The sequence below is a fragment of the Pogoniulus pusillus genome, chromosome 30, assembly GCF_015220805.1.
Source record: "Pogoniulus pusillus isolate bPogPus1 chromosome 30, bPogPus1.pri, whole genome shotgun sequence".
NCBI classification, from domain to species: Eukaryota; Metazoa; Chordata; class Aves; order Piciformes; family Lybiidae; genus Pogoniulus; species Pogoniulus pusillus.
Window position 1 is genome coordinate 3777136 of NC_087293.1, and position 21541 is coordinate 3798676.

General features: G+C 49.5%; 1 protein-coding gene across 2 annotated transcripts in view; it reads left to right on the forward strand.

Annotated features, from left to right (window-relative positions):
- The window catches only part of ZDHHC8 (zinc finger DHHC-type palmitoyltransferase 8), a 162585-nt gene that overhangs the window by 109918 nt on the left and 31126 nt on the right, over positions 1–21541 (forward strand). Inside the window, exons 2-3 of one of the 2 annotated variants that reach the window (XM_064168247.1) lie at positions 5902–6023; positions 11575–11732. In XM_064168247.1, the coding sequence (XP_064024317.1) occupies positions 5902–6023; positions 11575–11732 (280 nt within the window). The remainder of the gene's footprint in view (positions 1–5901; positions 6024–11574; positions 11733–21541) is intronic. The other variant, XM_064168248.1, reaches the window with a different exon arrangement.

Sequence of the window (21541 nt, forward strand, 5' to 3'; positions counted from 1 at the left end):
CAAACTAACCTGGAACAGAGCACCCCCCATACATTGACTTTCTCATCTATCTTGAGCTTGAACATGACCTTTGGAGGTCCCTTCCAACCCAAAGTGTTCTATGACAGAGCAGAGGCCGTGGGGAACAGAGAGTCTTCTGAGCTGCACGAATGCCAGGTGAGGCATGTCTACCTGTTTATGCAAAAGGCAAATCACAGCCTAGCTGGTGCTGTGTTCACTTACCTGTTGGGTGCTCTAAAGATACTGCTTTTGACCTCTGCAGTGACTGTGGTTCTGAAAGGGCTGCAGCAGACACAAGGGGAGTAGCTTTCTTGGACAGTAACTGAGCTGGGTTAGGACTGGTGGTTTTGCTCCTAGATGTCAGTGCACATCAGAAATCCTGGAGTTCTGTTTTTCTCCCAGAGAAAGCTGCTGGTGGTGCTCTGTTAGGGAACTGTTTTCTGCTCTCACCTCTGCATGGCCCTATGAAGTTTGTGCAACCCTCCATGCTCTGCAGTTCCACTGTGCCATGAGTTGAAGACACAAGAACGTAGCCTTGTGAAATTCTGGGGTCACTAACCAAAGAAAGCTTTGGATGCATACGTGGGTTAGCTACATTCATAACAACTTCTGGTAGGAAAAGCACCTGAAAAGTGAGCTATATTTGTGCTGTAGGTTGGCATTATTGCTGCTGCAGGCAGATCAGCTGGAGAGAGGATATGCACAAAGTAAAAACAAACTCATTACACCTCCTGTTCAAACATATTTGCAGCTTGCTTCTTGAGGCAGAGTCAGAAGTCAGATTTCTGTGTGATGGATTAGTGATAAAACAACATGCCAGGCCTGGAGGAGAATTTCTGTTTCTTTGCCTGAAATGAGTGTGTGACAGGGAAGAGGGACAGGGAGCATCCTTTGGTTTGGTTGGTTGGTTTGGTTTAGTTTTGTTTGGAACCCTAGTAGCAATTTTATTTTCATTTTCAAACTCATTTACAGTTCATAGAATCAGTCAGGGTTGGAAGGGAACACAAGGCTCATCTAGTTCCAACCCTCCTGCCATGGGCAGGGACACCCTACCTGAGAGCAGGCTGGCCACAGCCTCATCCAGCCTGGCCTTAAACACCTCCAGGCATGGGGCCTCAACCACCTCCCTGGGCAACCCATTCCAGCCTCTCACCACTCATGGTGAAGAATTTCCTCCTCATGTCCAGCCTGAACCTACCCACCTCCAATTTTGCTCCATTTCCCCCAGGTCTGTCACTCCCTGATAGTCTGAAAAGTCCTTCCCCAGCTTTTTTGTGGGCTCCTTTCAGATACCTGGGAGCCTCCTCTTCTCCAAACTCTACAGCCCCCACTCTTTCAGTCTGTCCTCATAGCAGAGGTGCTCCAGCCCTCTGAGCATCCCAGTGGCCCTTCTCTGGACACACTCCAGCATCTCCACATCCCCCTTGTCATAGGGGCTCCTGGAAGCAGTACTCCCGACGGAGTCTCACTAGAGTGGAGCAGAGGGGGAGAATCACCTCCCTCTACCTGCTGGCCACACTTCTCCTGCTGCAGCCCAGGCTCTGGTTGGCTTTCTGGGCTGCAAGTGCACACTGCTGGCTCATGTTGAGCTTCTCATCCAGCAGCACCCCCAAGTTCCTGTCCTCAGGGCTGCTCTCCAGCCACTTGCTGCCAGGCCTGGATTTGTGCTTGGGATTGCCCTGCCTCAGATGCATGACCTTGCACTTGGTCTTGTTGAACCTCCTGAGGTTGGCTTGTGCCCACCTCTGCAGCCTGTCCAGGTCCCTCTAGATGACATCCCTGCCCTCCAGCCTGGCTGCTGCACCACACAGCTTGGTGTCATCAGCAGACTTGCTGAGGCTGCACTCAGTGCCTCTGTCCATGGCACTGACAAAGATGTTGAACAAGACTGGTCCCAGGACCGATCCCTGAGGGACTCTGCTTGTCACTGGCCTCCACTTGGGCATGCAGCCATTGACAGCCACTCCTTATCCATCCTGTGGTCCACCCATCACACCCATGTTTCACCAGCTTGGAGACCAGGATGTGGTGCAGGACCAGGAGCCAGGACTCGATCTCCACATCAGCTTTTATCAGTCAGCCTAGTTTCAGCATGAGGCCCTTTTGGTCCCTGCTAGCTTTATGTAATCTCGGATGCTGCGTAAAGACTCTAGGAAGGAAAAATGGAATGGTAGTGAAGAGAGCTTCTGGCTGATATGTGCAGTGACTCACTCTCTCCTTCATTGCAGCTTCCATGAAGCATTTCCAGATCCACTCTTTACCCATTAAATGAGCTGTTTGGTGTAGCTTATGGCTGAAGTTTTTCCTAGTGTTTCGATGTGTTTGTTGGGAACATGACAAAGTAAATCACAAATGAGAATGTTAACAAATGCTTACATTAATCATCTGAGGCAGTGCCTCTCGTTAGAATATTGCTCTCAGTAATTAGTTATCTGTAAGGAAGGGTTTCCTGTCCCTTCATTACTTCACTTTGCTGCCAAGGAAGTGTCTCTTGCATGCTTGACAAGCAATGGGTAACTGGATAATCTTTCTCTGGGTAGGCAAATTCTTCATGGGAAGAAATTAAGGCAGTCATGGCCATTACTAAATCTAATTTTACTGTAATTTAGAGGAAAGAATCCTTGCCTGGAAAGAATGCATTCTAGAACTGCTTATTTCAGGATTTCTGTTCCTTTCCTGCAAAGGATCTGGCAGAAGCTGTTCTTAGTGCCAGGCCTGCAACTTTCCATTTCATGGCAAGGAAGAAACTTCTGCCTTGCCTTGATTCTCAGTTGTCAGCAGCTGCTTGGAGGAAAACCGAGTGTGACAGCAAGTCAGTGTGACCTTGCTGCATGTTGAAAGTCCACCTGCTGGCAAACCTTAGGGTCTTAGGGTACATTATGGAGTCAAACTGTCTTCAGCTGGATCTGACTGAGCTACCTCACAGGGTCACAGGATGTTAGGAGTTGAAGGGACCCGAGGAGGTCATTGAGCCCAGCCCCCCTGCCAGAGCAGGACAATACTATCTGACACAGAGCACAGAGGAACACATCCAGACAGGCCTTTGAGAATCTCCAGAGAAGGAGACCCCACATCCTCTCTGGGGAGCCTGTGAATACTTCATCTCCATCAGCTCTCTCTTCTACAAGACCTGTTCCTTTACCCAAGCTCCTTGACCACCTGGATGAGATCCAAACTGAAGAGAAAACCAGAGAAATTCATCTCTTTTCTACTGAACTGTCAGCCCTTTTCTATTCTCTTCAGAGGTGTTCATTTCCTGGGCCTTTGCCAGCTAAGAACAGTCCCAGGAGGAAACTCCTGCTTCTGCTCCCTCTCTGTGGGAAATAGCAAAGCATCCTTACTCAAGGCAGAAGATTTATTTTCCCATTCCCCCCTTGTCAGCCTGGAGGTTTGGCCCCAGATACAGATGTGTCTTGCTCTCAGCTTTGCAGTCCATTCACCCTGGGTAGGATTAGTCCATCTCTTACTTGCTCCAGGCCAGGCTGATTGAGGCACACACAAGGAAAGGTCCGTTTAAAAGCAGTTTGCAGCAGTGCAGTGTTAAAAGCCTGGCTGCAAACAGGAGGGAAGCACAAAACAATCTCTTCCTGCCTGCTCACAAAGAAATGGGAGGGGGAAATACGGTGCCCTTCTAACACTGCCCACTAGAGCCTGTTTAACAGTGTCCCTTCAAGGTCAGTAACAGCATTCTCAGCTGTTCAGCCTATCAGTAGCAAAAACAGTGCAAATTAGATCTGGGGGAATGCTGGTTGCTTCTTGTTGGTTTTTTTCTCTCTCTCCACAGGCTTCAGCCTGGCAGACAACCAGATTCAGCTCGAGATGGGATTCAGGCAAAATCCAATGCCCAATGTGTGTGCTGCTGTCTGATTTGTGCTAATGGCAGCAGGGCTGTTGCTGCTGAAGGGCTGGCTGCTTGGCAGCTCTGGAGGAGTCCCTGGCTGGCAAGGCAGGCGGCAGTCTAAGGAGCCACTCGGTCAGGGGGCGTACTTTAGTCAAAGGGACTCTTTGTCCCACTTCCCCCCCTGTTTATATTTGCAGCATTCACAAGATTGATCTGATTTTTCCCCTCAGCAACCCTCTAACAGGTCAAACCTTTTTAAAGAGAACATAGGAGCAGCTTTAGTCTAGAGTTTAGAGAGGCTGAAAAAGGCTGAGTGAATAAACACTGCTTTTTGCTGGGTAAAGTGGCTTGTAAAGCAGGCTGTTTTCTGCCTTGGTCCTGTCCTCCTCTGCTGGTGGGAAGTGTTCTTCTTTGCCACTGCAGCAGTCTTGCTATAACAAACAGTATCACCACCAGTATCACCAAGGTTGGAAGAGACCTCACAGATCATCAAGTCCAACCCTTTACCACAGAGCTCAAGGCCAGACCATGGCACCAAGTGCCACGTCCAATCCTGCCTTGAACAGCTCCAGGGACGGCGACTCCACCACCTCCCCGGGCAGCCCATTCCAGTGTCCAATGACTCTCTCAGTGAAGAACTTTCTCCTCACCTCCAGCCTAAATTTCCCCTGGCGCAGCCTGAGGCTGTGTCCTCTTGTTCTGGTGCTGGCCACCTGAGAGAAGAGAGCAACCTCCTCCTGGCCACAACCACCCCTCAGGTAGTTGTAGACAGCAATAAGGTCTCCCCTGAGCCTCCTCTTCTCCAGGCTAACCAATCCCAGCTCCCTCAGCCTCTCCTCGTAGGGCTGTGCTCAAGGCCTCTCCCCAGCCTCGTTGCCCTTCTCTGGACACACTCAAGCATCTCAATGTCCCTCCTAAACTGGGGTGCCCAGAACTGAACACAGCACTCAAGGTGTGGTCTAACCAGTGCAGAGTACAGGGGCAGAATGACCTCCCTGCTCCTGCTGACCACACCATTCCTGATGCAGGCCAGGATGCCACTGGCTCTCTTGGCCACCTGGGCACACTGCTGGCTCATGTTCAGGCAGGTATCAATCAGCACCCCCAGATCCCTCTCTGTCTGGCTGCTCTCCAGCCACTCTGACCCCAGCCTGTATCTCTGCATGGGGTTGTTGTGGCCAAAGTGCAGCACCCTGCACTTGGAGCTATTGAACCCCATCCCCTTGGACTCTGCCCATCTGTGCAGGCGGTCAAGGTCCTGCTGCAGAGCCCTTCTGCCCTCCAACCCAGCCACATCTGCCCCCAGCTTGGTGTCATCTGCAAACAGGCATTTCTCCATCCTCTTCCCAAAGTCTCCTGCTTTTTCTCCTTTACCCTTTACATTCAGCTCCTCTCAGCCAGTTTGCTGGGCGGGCTGCAGCCTTTCCAGTGCTTCTGGAACGTGTTCACATGGCAGATGCCATCCACTTCTCGCCAGCACCACATTCTCACATACTGCTCATACCTGCATGCTCAGCCTGACTTTTCTCCCTGGAGAAGTTTTGTAGTGTTGGTTCTGAGTGTTACTTGGAGTTGGAAAGCACTCAAGGCAGCGTCGTGAGAAGTGAGAGTGCTTCTCTTGGTGGCTGCTGTGGAGATCAGCGGCTGAAGAATCCTATTCAGTTTTACACCAGTGACAACTGAAAGCGGCACCAAGTGCGACAAGGCTACACAGCAGATAAACAGAAAGGCAACAATGGGCTGGAGCTCTCCCAGAGAGAAGGCAAATGCCATGCTGCAGATAAGGCAATAGAGCTGCAAAGCCCTGTGAGCCTTGGGAACAATTGGTGCTTTCTGGGCTGCGGAACAAAGCAGCTTTGCAGAGGGCGTCTGCAGGGTACTTTAGAGCACTGAAACTGGCTCGGTGCAAACTTCTGTTGTTGAATTGCAAACTCGGCCTCTCTGCGTGGCTGGTGGGGAGGGATTGAGCCATGCTGCTTGGCTGTGTGGTGATGGTGAATGGGAGGAAAGTACGTGTTGCAGCTCAAAGGGCCCTCACCTAGAACTTTTGCTCTCCCCAGGTGCCCGTGGTTGACAAAAGCCATCTCCCCAGCCATCCCACTGTACAATGGGCTCGTGTTCTTGTTTGTGCTGGCAAACTTCAGCATGGCAACTTTCATGGACCCTGGAGTTTTTCCAAGAGGTAACAGAGAGTGGGACTGTTGTGGGGGCAGGGGGGGGTCTGCAAACCCAAGCCCAAGGAGGTGCCAGGTATCCAAATACACTCTTTGCTGACTAATCCCTTTTTTCTGGTGTTCTTTCTTGTGGGTGTTGTTTACTTACTTACTATACTCAGGTGGCAGTAGAGGTGAGATGCTGGATGCCTTCCATCTCTCTTCTTAGCTGGGAGGTGTCAGTTGTCCTTGCACTTGCTCAAACTGGCAGCCGAGGGCACAGGCTTGCACACAATGGTTCTCCTGGAGTAGCTCTCCTGACTGATGTGATTGCAATTGCCATGCCCTGTCTCATGCTGGCACATTGGATTTAAGTCACTGTCTTCACAACAGGGGAGAGGCTAAACTTTCTGAAACAGCTTCATCAAAAGCAGACCTTCCAAAAAGCCTTAAAACAAATACAAAGGCATTGAACACTAAAATGATAATGATTAAGGCTTGCCATGGAGCATCTAAAAATGTCTACATTTAGAAAGCTATGCCTGCTTAAATTAGTACTGATTCACAGCTGATTAAATAGGATAAAGATCGCTCAGCTTTTGCAGTGGGAACCACAGTGTAGCTATCTCTTTTAACACATCCTAATGAGAGAATTATCACCTCATTTTATCCATCCTCCAATAATTAATCACATGCAGTTTGCAGCGGAGACTGCTCTAGGCAGTCTTGTTAAAGCCATAGATCCGTGCTCTCTGCAAGCTGTGCTTCCTCACCTCTAGCCACTGAATTCAGTATCTGTTTTGAATTGCTACCTGACAAGAGCAAGGCACCTGTCCTGCTGGCTTCCCTGAAAGGCAAGGGCCAGGTTTCTCCAGGCAGCAGCATCTAGTAATGAGCAGCTGTCTGCCATTCCTTTCAGCTGAAGCTTTTGAATCCCTGTTCAGTGTTGCAGCACTGCAGTTAAAGAAATAATTGTGTTTAAAGGCAAACTAAGGCAAAGGCAAGATTCAGTCGTTTGTTCAAGGTTCTCTTAACTTCCTTTTGCAAGCTAGTTCTTTATTTTGGGCTTTGCTTTTAGAGGAGAAACACACAGAGAGATCAAACAGACCCAAAACTTTCTCATCACCTTCTTTCCTTTCCCATCTCACTTGATAGAAGGGAATCAGGAGCAGTGCAGGAAGAGGAGGAGTTCCTACAGCAATTCTGTTTCTTTCTCTTTATTTGTGGCCTAGGCCTTTTATCTCTGTGCTGTGCATGTGCTTGGTCTGGAAGAGGCTGGGAGCAAGGGGAGTGAGGAAAGGATGAGAAAAAGGGATGGAAGTCATCCTGGAAGAAAGTGGTGGAGTAGGAGTTTAGCTATGTGAAGGAAGCAAACTGATAAGGAAGAGAAAAGATGGAAAAGACTATAAATATCAGTGCTGGGAGGAAAGAGGAGCAGATGTTATTGCAGATCACAAGTGTGCATGTGAAAAAAGCTATCACCACCCCACGCCACCCGCAGAGCTGCCAGTGCAAGGGGTTCAGAAATGGTAGGAGTGATTCAAAGTGAAGATACAATGGATCTGTTTGCTTTCTGGTTTTGAAATTCATTTCAATCTTCTTGACTTTCAAGCACCTTAGCATATCTCTGACACTTACAAAGTTATTTCAAACCCAAATCAACAAATAAGCAACATGGAAGATGAGATTCTAATGAAATCAAATGATTCCTGCAAGGAAGCCACCAAAACCCCAAGATCTATTATATAAATATAAGACCTGGCTGCCCTGTGTCAGTGGGTCAGAGTATTAGAATCTGTGGAGTCAGATGCATTCCTCTGCCAATGTGTTCTTCTGCTCAGATCACTGCAAGCTGGAAATGCATTGCTAGTTATCCTGCAGGAGCTTGCAGGATCTCTGGCAGATAGAACTTGGGCTGCAGAGGGAGGCAAACCAAGCTCATTCTTGTGTTGTTGGACAGGTCCTGAATCAAACTCCCAAATAATTTACTCATTTTTGAGTTACTTTCTAATTTCTTGGCTTTATTCGTGGTTTTGGTGTGAATCAGGATTGGCTCTGTGCAAGTAGATTGCCATTAAAACACAGAATCACAGAAATGTTCCGGTTGGAAAAGCCCCCCAGGATCACCAAGTCCAACCAATATCCCTCATCTACGAGGTTCACCCTAAACCATATCCCCAAGCTCCACATCCAAAAAACTTTTAAACACATGCAGGGTTGGTGACTCCACCACCTCCCTGGGCAGTCCATTCCAATGCCTGATCACTCTTAGAATCATAGAATCAATCAGGTTGGAAGAGACCTCCAAGATCATCCGGTCCAACCTAGCACCCAGCCCTAGCCAGTCAACCAGACCATGGCACTAAGTGCCTCAGCCAGTCTCTTCTTCAACGCCTCCAGGGACGGTGACTCCACCACCTCCCTGGGCAGCCCATTCCAATGCCAATCACTCTCTCTGCCAACAACTTCCTCCTAACATCCAGCCTAGACCTGCCCTGGCACGACTTGAGACTGTGTCCCCTTGTTCTATTGCTGGTTGCCTGGGAGAAGAGACCAACCCCACCTGGCTACAGCCTCCCTTCAGGTAGTTGTAGACAGCAATGAGGTCACCCCTGAGCCTCCTCTTCTCCAGGCTGCACACCCCCAGCTCCCTCAACCTCTCCTCATAGGGTTTGTGTTCCAGGCCCCTCACCAGCTTTGTCGCCCTTCTCTGGACACCTTCCAGCACCTCAACATCTCTCTTGAATTGAGGGGCCCAGAACTGGACACAGCACTTAAGGTGTGGCCTGAGCAGTGCTGAGTACAGGGGAAGAATAACCTCCCTTGTCCTACTGGCCACACTGCTTCTGATGCAGGCCAGGATGCCATTGGCTCTCTTGGCCACCTGGGCACACTGCTGGCTCATCTTCAGCCTACTATCTACCAGCACCCCCAGGTCCCTTTCCTCCTGGCTGCTTTCCAGCCACTCAGTCCCCAGCCTGTAGCGCTGCTTGGGGTTGTTGTGGCCAAAGTGCAGAACCCTGCACTTGACCTTGTTAAATCTCATCCCATTGTTTCTGGGAATTTTTTTCCTAATATCTAAACCTACCCAGTTGCAGCTTACAGCCATTCCCAGTTGTTCTATCACTAGTTACCTGTGAGAAGAGACCAGCACCAACCTCTCCACAACATCCTTCAGGTAGCTGTAGACAGCAATGAAGTCTCCCCTCAGCATCTTCTTTTTCAAACTAAACAGCCCCAGCTCCTTCAGTCACTAAACACTAAAATGAACAAGAAGGAAATGAAATATTAAGTAACTGAAGTCTGGGATACCCTGAGAAATCAGATTTAGAGTCTGGGTTGAGGCTGACAGCTTTTGGTGCTGAATAGGAGCCAGCTACAAGCTGGCTTCCACTATTGTTGCTGTGGATCTATTTGATACAAACTCTTCAAGTGTGTGTCTGATACCTTTTTACATAAGTAAATACATACCATGTACAAACAATGGCCAGTTCTGGGCTCCTCAATTCAAGACAGATGTTCAGATGCTGGACTGTGTCCAGAGAAGGGTGACAAAGCTGGGGAGAGGCCTGGAACACAGCCCTGTGAGGAGAGGCTGAGGGAGCTGGGGGTGTGCAGCCTGCAGAAGAGGAGGCTCAGGGCAGACCTCATTGCTGTCTACAACTACCTGAAGGGAGGTTGTAGCCAGGTGGGGTTGGGCTCTTCTGCCAGGCAACCAGCAACAGAACAAGGAACACAGTCTCAAGTTGTGCCAGGGGAGGTCTAGGCTGGATGTTAGGAGGAAGTTGTTGGCAGAGAGAGTGATTGGCATTGGAATGGGCTGCCCAGGGAGGTGGTGGAGTCGCCATCCCTGGAGGTGTTCAAGAGAAGACTGGCTGAGGCACTTAGTGCCATGGTTTAGTTGATTGGCTAGGGCTGGGTGCTAGGTTGGACTGGATGAGCTTGGAGATCTCTTCCAACTTGGCTGATTCTTTGCCTTTTTGTCTGCACAGTCAGCATTTTACAAGAGCTTTAACTGGTTTGATTGTTCTAGTGTCTTGTTTGCCTGTGCCCACATGCCCAGCATGGGCCAGTTTAGCTTATAACAGCACTGAAGAACCTGCAGGTTGTATTTAATATAGTGCCTAAGGGATTTAGAGTCTAGCTCTCACTAAGACTCCCACTGTCTAGTTAGGAAGGAACATTGTAGAGAATGGTGCCAGCACAGCACTCTGCTTCCATGCACAGACATTAATCCAGAGAATACTCTTGCTAGGTAAATACTGCAGCTGAGCCAGTTCCAACCTCGTCTAAGTGATGGGAGAAAAGCCCTCTGAATTCGATGGAAACTGGATCATGATAACACATCTAGAGAAGATTTAATAGAGAATTAAATGTCAATGATTGATGTCCAGTGGGAAAAGATTATCAAATTTCCCCTAATTTAGAGCCAGTCAGCCAATGCCAGCTGCACCATAATGCTTAACGAGGTGTTAAAGAGATGTGAACTTCTTCGATTTTCTCTGTCAGAAGGAAACAAATAAAGATTGTAGGAACCTAGAATTAAAGATGAACTGCTGTGAATGCCATTCTCCTTTTCCCCCTTCTCTTCACAATAGATATATTTTTTCTTTATAGGCAGGCTTTTATTTTGTGCATTTGTTTTTAAATGACCTCTTTTCTTAAACAGGGAAGTGCTTAGCTGAGCTGATAAACCATCTGCCCTCTCTGTGGTCCCTGATAAGGTGACTGTGATATTGCATCTTCATCTTATTAATGGCAAAGAGATGCTACATGAGTAGCTGAGGGCCACAGAGTGAGAAATAAAGAGTCAGGCAGTCCTGCATTCTCAATCCTGTGCTCAGATGAGTAGACCATACTTTCCTTGAGAGAAGTGAGATCCTTCCAGTAGTGTATCACCGCTAAAGAAAGAGTGTTCTGGGTATGCTGTGAAGAGGTGAACATGGGATATGCTGTAAGGAAGTAAGCACTGATGCAACACCCTTCATGGGCACACAGATTACTTCAGAATGGTCTGTATGGTGGCATCAGACTTCCTGGAGCAGCAGGTGTTTGGAATGGTTGTGGGCTGACACTGAAGTGCTGAACAAATCATTGTCACTTAGGGTCACCTGCGCTGATTTCTGAGCTTTGAGCTAGCACAGCCTTCTAGTAATTGTTAATGTAATTTCTGTCACTTGCTAGCATTGAATTAATCCCAAATGCATGCAGCAGAGTTTCTCACAACAAAGGCCTGGGTGATTTCCATCCTCCCTTTGACTGTAGGCTGCATCTCACCTCACTCATTTGGGTTGTAAGTGCTGGCTAAGGTAAGACTCAAATCCCTCTGTTTGGCCAGGGGTTGACGAGTAAGACTGCACAGCATAGGAGTATGGGAGGTGCTAAAATGAGCCTTGATCAGTGAAGTGTTCTGCAGTCCAGACAACCTATTCTGACAGTGCATCACTTCCAGCACTCTGTGATTTCCCTGACAAGCCCAGGAGCACATGCAGTTCCCCTGTACCCAAGGCACTGCCCCGATTAGCTCTTTCGCCTTCAACCTCTGCTCTTTCCACTAACTTTGAGTTTTGCATTGAGCAGCAGATGAAGATGAAGATAAGGATGATGACTTCCGAGCCCCACTCTACAAGAACGTGGAGATTAAAGGCATCCAAGTACGGATGAAGTGGTGTGCCACCTGCCACTTCTACCGCCCCCCGCGCTGCTCCCACTGCAGCGTCTGCGACAACTGCGTCGAGGTAATGCTCCGGGCGCTCACACCAGCTGCTGCCTTTGCCTCACTGTTGGGGTTGCAGATACCACTGGCAACATGCAGTTAGCTGCTTCCCCCACTCCTGCAGTTCTTGGAAGTTCCCAGCAGTAGCTTTACTGGTGGATTTCTAATAATTAGCAGTTAGGATGTGAGTTACGTCTTGTCTTGGGTTCAAATGCAAGTTCCCAGAGACTCTTATAAATTTGGTAGACCCAATGACAATTTATAGAATTTATAGAGTGCCCTCCCCTCCTCCCCCTCCTTTCCCCAAAAGACAGGGAGAGAGATAAAAGGTAGGGACACCCCAATAAATCAATCTCACTCGATTTGGAAGTTAAAAAGGAAAAGTTTAACAATAACTTAGAAAAAGGGATTGGAGGTAGGGGAGTTTACAAAGGATAAGGAAGGGAAAAACAGCAAAATACAAAAACAGGGATGGATACAACCCGAGTAGTGTGATGGTGTCTCTGCCTCGTGGCTGGTATGCAGTATCAGTGTGTGTGTGCGGTCATGAACGCAGGTAGAGGAGCAAGAGGGCGAAAAGAGGAAGAGACAGGAGAACTCCTGTCTTTTATACCACAGGAAGTGGGGGGAGTGGGCTAACCATCACCTGGAGTGTGGCCCACCCCTGAGGAGGGGCCAAGACCCCTAGGGTCAGGTTCAGGGTCACTCCCCCAGGAGTGTTAACCCTATACATTCCACCCCTTGGTTAGACCACTTCCACCTTCCTAAGAACAGTCTTCTTCTCCAAAGATGGGAAAAGTGTCCATGGGTTAAGAGTTCGTGAAGTCCTTCTTGGTCCCCGGCTGTATCCCAAGGCGATGTGTTCCTCTGGTCCGGTGCAGGTTGGTGAGATGTGAGCAGGGCAGGAACGGAAGAAAAGTCAGTGAATCAGGAACAGTTCTTGTTGGTACTCAGGAAAAGAGTCTTTTCCCTCTGCGAAGAAAACATCAGGAACAGTCTCTTCATGTCTGGCATCAGGGGAACAGGTGTAGATGAGATGGCTGTAGACATCCTCTGGAGGGAAATCAGGAACAGTCTCTCACTGCAGGGCATCAGTGACGAATCAGATGCAGGGTTCTGGTTGGACGCCGTGGTGTGATGCGATGCTGTAGGACTCTGGATAGCTGCGGCTGTCATGTAGGTTCTGTTGGACGCCGTGTAGTGGTGAGGGTATAACTACAAAAACAACTTGTAACCCCTTATGAACTATAATACAAGTATTGCACAACTATGATACAAGTATTGCACAACTATGATACAACTATTATACAACTATAATACAAGATAACCTGAAATATCTGGAACACATGGAATCAACTCTGAGATTTCAAAACCTTTTCAGCTAAAGAGAGATTTCTCTGAGGGACACACTCGATAACACCAGTTTCCATCATCACCCAGTATGTGTGACCAGGACCCTCTGCAGATACCACCCCTTTGATAGGTTTTCCCCCACCAGAGGCAGGAGCAACCCACACAGTCTTTCCCAGTAGATTCCTTTCACAGACTACAGGAACTCCATCTCCCTCAACTATGGGCAGTAGGGCAGACTGAGCAGGACCAGCTCTGTTAACTGATCCCCTGCTGTTCACCAGCCAAGTGGCTTCTGCAAGGTGCTTCTCCCAGTTTCTGAGAGTTCCACCTCCCATAGCCTTCAGGGTGGTTTTCAGCAGACCATTGTGTCGCTCAATCTTTCCTGCAGCCTGTGGGTAGTATGGGATGTGATAAACCCATTCTATCCCATGCTCTTTTGCCCAGTTGCTTACAAGGTGGTTCTTGAAATGGGTCCCATTGTCTGACTCAATTCTCTCTGGGGTACCGTGTCTCCACAGGATGTGGCTCTGCAGACCCAGAATGGTGTTACGGGCAGTAGCATGAGGTACTGGGTAGGTTTCCAGCCACCCCGTGCTTCCCTCCACCATGGTTAACACATACTGCTTGCCACTACGAGACCGAGGCAGAGTGATGTAATCAATCTGCCAGGCCTCCCCATACCTGTACTTTGACCACCTTCCCCCATACCACAAAGGCTTCATGCGCTTGGCTTGCTTTATGGTGGCACAGATGTCACATTCATGGATAACCTGAGTTATGGCCTCCATGGATATGTCCACGGACCTGTCTCGGGCCCATTGGTATGTGGCATCTCTTCCTTGGTGACCAGAAGAGTCATGTGCCCACCGAGCTAAGAACAGTTCACCTTTGTGCTTCCAGTCCAGGTCAATCTGGCAGATGTGGGCAGCCTGGTCAGCTTGGTGGTTATGCTGCTGCTCTTCAGTGGCTCTGCTCTTTGGGATGTGAGCACTGATGTGTCGGATTTTAACTGGCAGTTTGTCCAGGCGTGCAGAAATGTCTTGCCAGAGATCAGCAGCCCAAATAGGCTTCCCTTTTCTCTGCCAATCATTTCTCTTCCACTCCTTCAGCCACCCCCATAAGGCATTTGCTACCATCCATGAGTCAGTGTAGATGTATAGCATTGGCCACTGCTCTCGTTCTGCAATGTCCAGGGCCAGCTGGATGGCTTTCACCTCAGCATACTGGCTGGATTCGCCTTCTCCATCTCTTGCCTCTGCAACCCTGCGTGTAGGGTTCCAGACGGCAGCCTTCCATCTTCGCTTGCTGCCTACCAGGCGGCAGGATCCATCTGTGAAGAGAGCATATGCCTTTTCCTCCTCAGGGAGGTCACTGTATGGGGGGGCTTCCTCGGCACGGGTCACTGCCTTCTCTTCTGCTGGCTTTCCAAAGTCAGTGCCCTCTGGCCAGTTGGTGATGACCTCTACAATGCCTGGACGCTCGAGAGTCCCCATCCTAGCCCTCTGAGTTATCAGAGCCATCCACTTACTCCAAGTGGCATCTGTGGCATGGTGCGGAGTCGAACCCTTCCCCTTAAACATCCAAGTCAGGACTGGAAGCCTTGGAGCTAAAAGGAGTGGTGACTCCGTCCCAATCACCTCAGAGGCAGCTCTGACTCCCTCATAGGCAGCTAGGATTTCTTTCTCGGTGGGGGTATACTTGGTCTCTGAGCCTTTGTACGCCTTGCTCCAGAACCCGAGTGGGCGGCCTCTTGTCTCATCAGGAGCTTTCTGCCATAGGCTCCAGCTAGGACCATTCTCACCGGCTGCAGTGTAGAGAATGTTCTTAATCTCTGGGCCGGTTCGAACTGGTCCCAAGGCCATGGCATGGACCACCTCTCGTTTGATCTGGTCAAATGCCACCTGCTGCTCAGGTCCCCACTCAAAGTTATTCCTCTTTCTTGTAACGTCAAAGAGGGGTTTCACAATTTGACTGTACCCGGGAATGTGCATCTTCCAAAAGCCCACAAACCCCAGGAAGGATTGTGTCTCCTTCCGGTTAGTGGGTTCCACCATAGTGGCCACTTTATTCACCACATCCATAGGGATGTGGCGTCGGCCATCCTGCCAGCGAACTCCCAGAAACTGGATCTCTCTGGCAGGCCCTTTCACTTTGCTTCTCTTAATGGCAAAACCAGCATCCAACAGGATATTAATGATCTTCTCACCCTTCTGGAAGACCTCCTCTGCTGTCTCACCCCATACAATGATGTCATCGATGTACTGCAGATGTTCCGGAGCGCCACCCTTCTCCAGTGCAGTCTGGATGATGCCATGGCAGATTGTAGGGCTGTGCTTCCACCCTTGAGGCAGTCTGTTCCAGTGGTACTGGACTCCTCTCCAGGTGAAGGCAAACTGCGGCCTACATTCTTCTGCAATGGGGATGGAGAAGAAAGCATTAGCAATGTCAATTGTGGCATACCATTTGGCCTCCTTTGTTTCCAGTTCATACTGCAGCTCCAACATATCAGGCACGGCTGCGCTGATTGGAGGAGTCACTTCATTCAGGCCTCGGAAATCCACCGTGAGTCTCCACTCCCCCGTCTCCTTTCGCACTGGCCATATCGGGCTGTTGAAGGGCGAGTGGCTCTTGCTGATGACAAGCTGCTGCTCCAGGCAGCGAATCAGCTGCTGTATGGGTAGCAGGGAGTCTCTGTTGGTGCGGTATTGCCTGCGATGAACTACACGAGAAGCAATAGGTAACTTGACATCTTCCACCTTGTGGGTACCAACCACGGAAGGGTCATCTGACAAGCCAGGCATGATAGACAGCTGCTCTTTGTCTGCAGTCTCTACAGCTGCTATGCCAAATGCCCACTTGTTCCCCTTCGGATCTTTAAAGTACCCTTCCCGGAGAAAGTCAATCCCCAGGATGCAAGGTGCATCAGGGCCAGTTACTATGGAGTGCTTCTCCCACACATTCCCGGTGAGGCTTATCTCAGCCTGCAGCACAGTCAACTCCTGAGACCCCCCTGTGACTCCTGCAATTGTAACAGTATCTGTCCCCCTGTGGCTGGAGGGGATCAGAGTGCATTGGGCACCGGTGTCTACCAACGCTCTGTACTTCTCGGCTTCAGAAGTGCCAGGCCATTTCACAAACACGTCCCAATATACTCTGTTATCCCTGGCCTCCGCCTGGCTGGAGACAGGGCACCTCTAATTCTGAGCAGTGTGACTGCATGAGGCACATGGACCTGAGTTACTGGCTTCACCACCCCTTGAGCGAGAGCGCTGCCTGCGGGACACTGGGGCAACCCCTCTTCTGGAGGAGTTATTCCCTGTGTTTGTCCCCTGCAGTTCCCTTACCCTGGCCCATAGAGCTGAGGTGGGCTGGCCATGCCATCTATCCATGTTTTCCCCATGGTCACACAGTGTTCTCCAGAGTGACCCCCTGTGTGTACCCTGTCTGCTCTGGGCTGGTCTCCTGCGGGGAGGAGGAGGAGCACGGCGGCGTGTGTTCCTTACAGCTGAGACTTGCACCCATTCTGAAGGTGAAGAGCAGTCATCCTCTGCCTTCTGCATTTCAGAGAAAGAGGCTTTTAGCTCGTTCATTTCTTGGGTGAGGGTCTCTACAGTGGCAATTAAGGTTTTCCTCGACAAACTGTCTTCAAACTGTCTTAGGTCATTCACAAACTCCCTGATTGTGGGAAGGTTGTTGGGGTCTCTGCCCAGCAGCAGTGCTCCCAATGTGGGGGCATATGTGGAAGGGGCACACTGGGTCAGTTTCTTTAAGAGGGCTGGCTTCATGCAGACATCATCAGGGTCCGAGGGCCTCTGGTCGGCTCCATAAATTATCTCTTGAACCGCCATTTGCCTCAGGTATGAGATACCCTGTTCCATATCTGTCCATCTAAGGGGATGGAAAATCATGTCATCCTTAGTCGGGTACCTGTACCTCACAGCTATCAGAAGCCTGGCCCAAAGTGAGTGGGTACCATCGAGCCTTCCCAGCTCCTTATCCACACCTCCATCCCTCGACAAGGATCCCAGCTGCTTCGCCTCCCTGTGATCTAGGTCCACTGTTTCTGCTCCTGCATCCCAGCATTTCAAAAGCCAGGCTAAAAGGGACTGTCCGTTTGCCCTTGCATACTCCTGCCTTATGTGCCTGATTTCCTTTCTGGGCGTGGAGCTGATAAGGATCACTCCATTATCAGGTCCATTTCCAGCTGGTTGCTGTTGCTGGGGGGTGCTGGTTCCCGAAGAGGTCCCTTGCCCTGGATCGGTATCTGCGGGAGGGTTTTGATTTGATCTTGCTGGCCGCGTCGTAATTGGCGCCAGGTGAAGGGGGCTGGGCTGAGGGGGCAGGGTCCGGGGGGCTGCCCTGGGCGGGACCGGAGGCGGAGTTCGGGGCGGAGCTGCGCTAGGGGCGGTGCCTGCGCTGGGGGCGGCCGGAACGGCCTGACCTGTCGCCCAACCCCCGCATCTGCAGCTGGGGCAGTGAGGACCACCCCTCCCCCTAAGCACCCTAATGGCGGCGCCCACTCGATATTTCCACGTGTCCCAGTTCACCGCTATCTTATTAATTCCCAAACCCAAATTTACACACAGTGAAATAACAGCTATCCAGTACCATTTTTCCCCCAAAATATCTGGAGCTTCTGTGCTCCAATGCATATACTCAGATTGATTCCATGTTCCAGAAACATTTCTAAACACAGTGATATTACTAACAGAATTCAGGAAATAGGCATAGACTCGGGCAGGCAAAAGCTTAGAATATTCCCAGAGCATATCAATGACAATCCAGAAGACATGGTAACTTATAAACTTTAACAGCCAGCCCCACAACAGCCATGCAAAAGCGTTAATGATTAAGACTTTCAGAATATCCATTTTTTAACTTCCAAATCTTCTCTGAAAGAATTCTTTCTACCTAGCCCCACGTTGAGACGCCAAAATAAATTGTTTTGGGTTCAAATGCAAGTTCCCAGAGACTCTTATAAATTTGGTAGACCCAATGACAATTTATAGAATTTATAGAGTGCCCTCCCCTCCTCCCCCTCCTTTCCCCAAAAGACAGGGAGAGAGATAAAAGGTAGGGACACCCCAATAAATCAATCTCACTCGATTTGGAAGTTAAAAAGGAAAAGTTTAACAATAACTTAGAAAAAGGGATTGGAGGTAGGGGAGTTTACAAAGGATAAGGAAGGGAAAAACAGCAAAATACAAAAACAGGGATGGATACAACCCGAGTAGTGTGATGGTGTCTCTGCCTCGTGGCTGGTATGCAGTATCAGTGTGTGTGTGCGGTCATGAACGCAGGTAGAGGAGCAAGAGGGCGAAAAGAGGAAGAGACAGGAGAACTCCTGTCTTTTATACCACAGGAAGTGGGGGGAGTGGGCTAACCATCACCTGGAGTGTGGCCCACCCCTGAGGAGGGGCCAAGACCCCTAGGGTCAGGTTCAGGGTCACTCCCCCAGGAGTGTTAACCCTATACACGTCTGCAAGGGAAAGTTAAGATAAAAATGTATCATGCTGGCTGTAGCTTCCTTGAGGTAGCTAAGGGATGGTGAATGTAACTCTGCAGAGGCAGAGTTCAAGAGACTGGAAATCCAGGGTGAGCCATTGTAGCTTATTCTTCACAGAGAGAGTGATTGGCATTGGAATGGGCTGCCCAGGGAGGTGGTGGAGTCATCATCCCTGGAGGTGTTCAAGAAAAGCCTGGATGAGGCACTTAGTGCCATGGTCTGGTTGACTGACTAGGGCTGGGTGCTAGGTTGGACTGGGTGATCTTGGAGGTCTCTTCCAACCTGGTTGATTCTATGATTCTATGATTGTGTGTGAGCCTAGAGCTCAGCATTTAATTTGTGGCAAGCTGATGCCTACATCAGTGGACAAGCAGAGGAGCTAGAACTGTGTGTGAGCTTTAGGAAAGCCAAACTCAGAACTCAGTGAGTGATTCTCCATTCAGCAGAAGGACCCCATGTTTGTTTCAACTCCCTAACTCAAAGTATGAAGCCATGCATTTTTCTAAGGGCCACAAGGATGCTCAGAGGGCTGGAGTGGCTCTCCTATAAGGACAGACTGAAAGAGTTGGGGCTGTTCAGCCTGGAGAAGAGGAGGCTCCCAGGTGAAAGAGGAGGCTCCCAGGTGACCTTATTGTGGCCTTTCAGTCTCTGAAGGGGGCCTACAAAAAGGCTGGAGAGGGACTTTTTAGGCTATCAGGGAGTGACAGGACTAAGAGGAATGGAGCAAAGCTGGAGGTGGGGAAATTCAGACTGAATGAGGAGGAAGTTCTTCACCATGGGAGTGGTGAGAGCCTGGAATGGGTTGCCCAGGGAGGTGGTTGTAGCCCCATGGCTGGAGGTGTTTAAGGCCAGGCTGGATGAGGCTGTGGGCAGGGGGTTTAGAACTGGATGATCCTTGTGGTCCACTCCAACCCTGACTGATTCTAGGATTCTAATGTTGGTCAGTCTGAATTAGGAGACTTCCATGGGTTTTGGTAGCCCTGGGGTCTTGGTGAGGCACATGGCAGTTCTCAAAACCAACCCCCAAACAGTAAGATGTCCTTTGGGGCTGTAAACATCTCCCAGACTTGTAAGCACAGAGTGCTCTATCCACAGCAGCGTATTGCCAGGAGGGATTTTTTTATTGCTGAGCTAAAAATTCCACTTCTTAAGCATCATTTCTGCTGCAAAGTCTATTTTTTTTCCAATAGAAAGATGAAATCTTTAATATGTCTAGAATATATTCAGCTGTGCCATTTAAATGAAAGGAATTACTAACCAGAAAGGGGAAAAAAAATACCAGAGTCAGCTGGAATGCTGCATACACTGTCTTTGTCCTAATCCTCTTTGCCATAAGCAAGGGAATAGTCCCAAAGAAGGCAGCATGGTTCTGTGTGAGAGAAAGGCTGCTTGGGTTTATCTTGTGTCAGTCATTCTCTCCTTCAGGGCAATATCTGAGTTACAATTATCATAGAATCATAGAATCAGCCAGGTTGGAAGAGACCTCCAAGCTCATCCACTCCAACCTAGCACCCAGCCCTATCCATTCAACTAGACCATGGCACTAAGTGCCTCATCCAGGCTTTGCTTGAACACCTCCAGGGACGATGCCTCCACCACCTCCCTGGGCAGCCCATTCCAATGCCAATCACTCTCTCTGGCAACAACTTCCTCCTAACATCCAGCCTAGACTTCCCCTGGCACAACTTGAGACTGTGTCCCCTTGTTCTGTTGCTGCTTGCCTGGGAGAAGAGACCAACCCCACCTGGCTACAATGTCCCTTCAGGTAGTTGTAGACAGCAATGAGCTCTGCCCTGAGCCTCCTCTTCTGCAGGCTGCACACCCCCAGCTCCCTCAGCCTCTCCACACAGGGTTTGTGTTCCAGGCCCATCACCAGCTTTGTCACCCTTCTCTGGACATGCTCCAGCACCTCAACATCTCTCTTGAATTGAGGAGCCCAGAACTGGACACATTACTCAAGGTGTGGCCTGACCAGTGTTGAGCACAGGGGCAGAATAACCTCCCTTGTCCTACTGGCCACACTGTTCCTGATGCAGGCCAGGATGCCACTGGCTCTCTTGGTTACCTGGGCACACTGCTGGCTCATCTTCAGCTACTCTCTATCAGCACCCCCAGGTCCCTTTCCTCCTGGCTGCTTTCCAGCCACTCAGTCCCCAGCCTGTAGTGCTGCTTGGGGTTGTTGTGGCCAAAGTGCAGAACCCTGCAGTTGGCCTTGTTCAGTCTCATCCCATTGGCCTCTGCCCACCCATCCAGCCTGTCCAGGTCCCTCTGCAGGGCTCTCCTACCTTCCAACAGCTCCACACCTGCTCCTAGCTTGGTGTCATCTGCTGTGCCTAGGAACCATTGATAAAGAGGACAAGAGGTCTGAGCAAATGGAGAGTAAGGAGCTGCTAAGGTCCCTGCATAGAGAGGAGTATCCATACCATTCTTTAGACCACTGTGGATTTTTGAATAGAGCTGGATTTTTGGTAGCAAACCTGAGATGTACATTCCTAGTTTAAAGCCCAAAATATGATCACTAATTCTAAACTGTGAGGATTGTTTAGATGGTGGTAAACTCTCTGTGGTCCCATGGAATTACTTTCTTCTGCTCTCCCCAGTGGCCCAGCATGAAAATTCATTTTCAGCAAATGCAGTGCTCTCAAAACAGGACTGCTGAAAACTCACTGATATAAATACTTGCAATTTCATGCTGTCATGAGGCCTCCAAGGGAGTCACTTCTGCAACAGCAGTGAAAATGGGAGAGAATCCAAAAGTATCCTAAATAAAAGAGCAGAACACAAGGTGACCATGCCTACCTCTCCAGAACTTTTAGTGCTGGTCAGAACAGTTGAATGTTCCTTGCTATTCTGGAGGGCAAGTAAGGAGCTCTGCTGGTCTAATTAAATTATGACTGCTGTGGAGGAATATAGGCAGAAAGCATTAATGACTTTTGAATCAATACATTGTGATCTTAAACAGCATGCTTTAT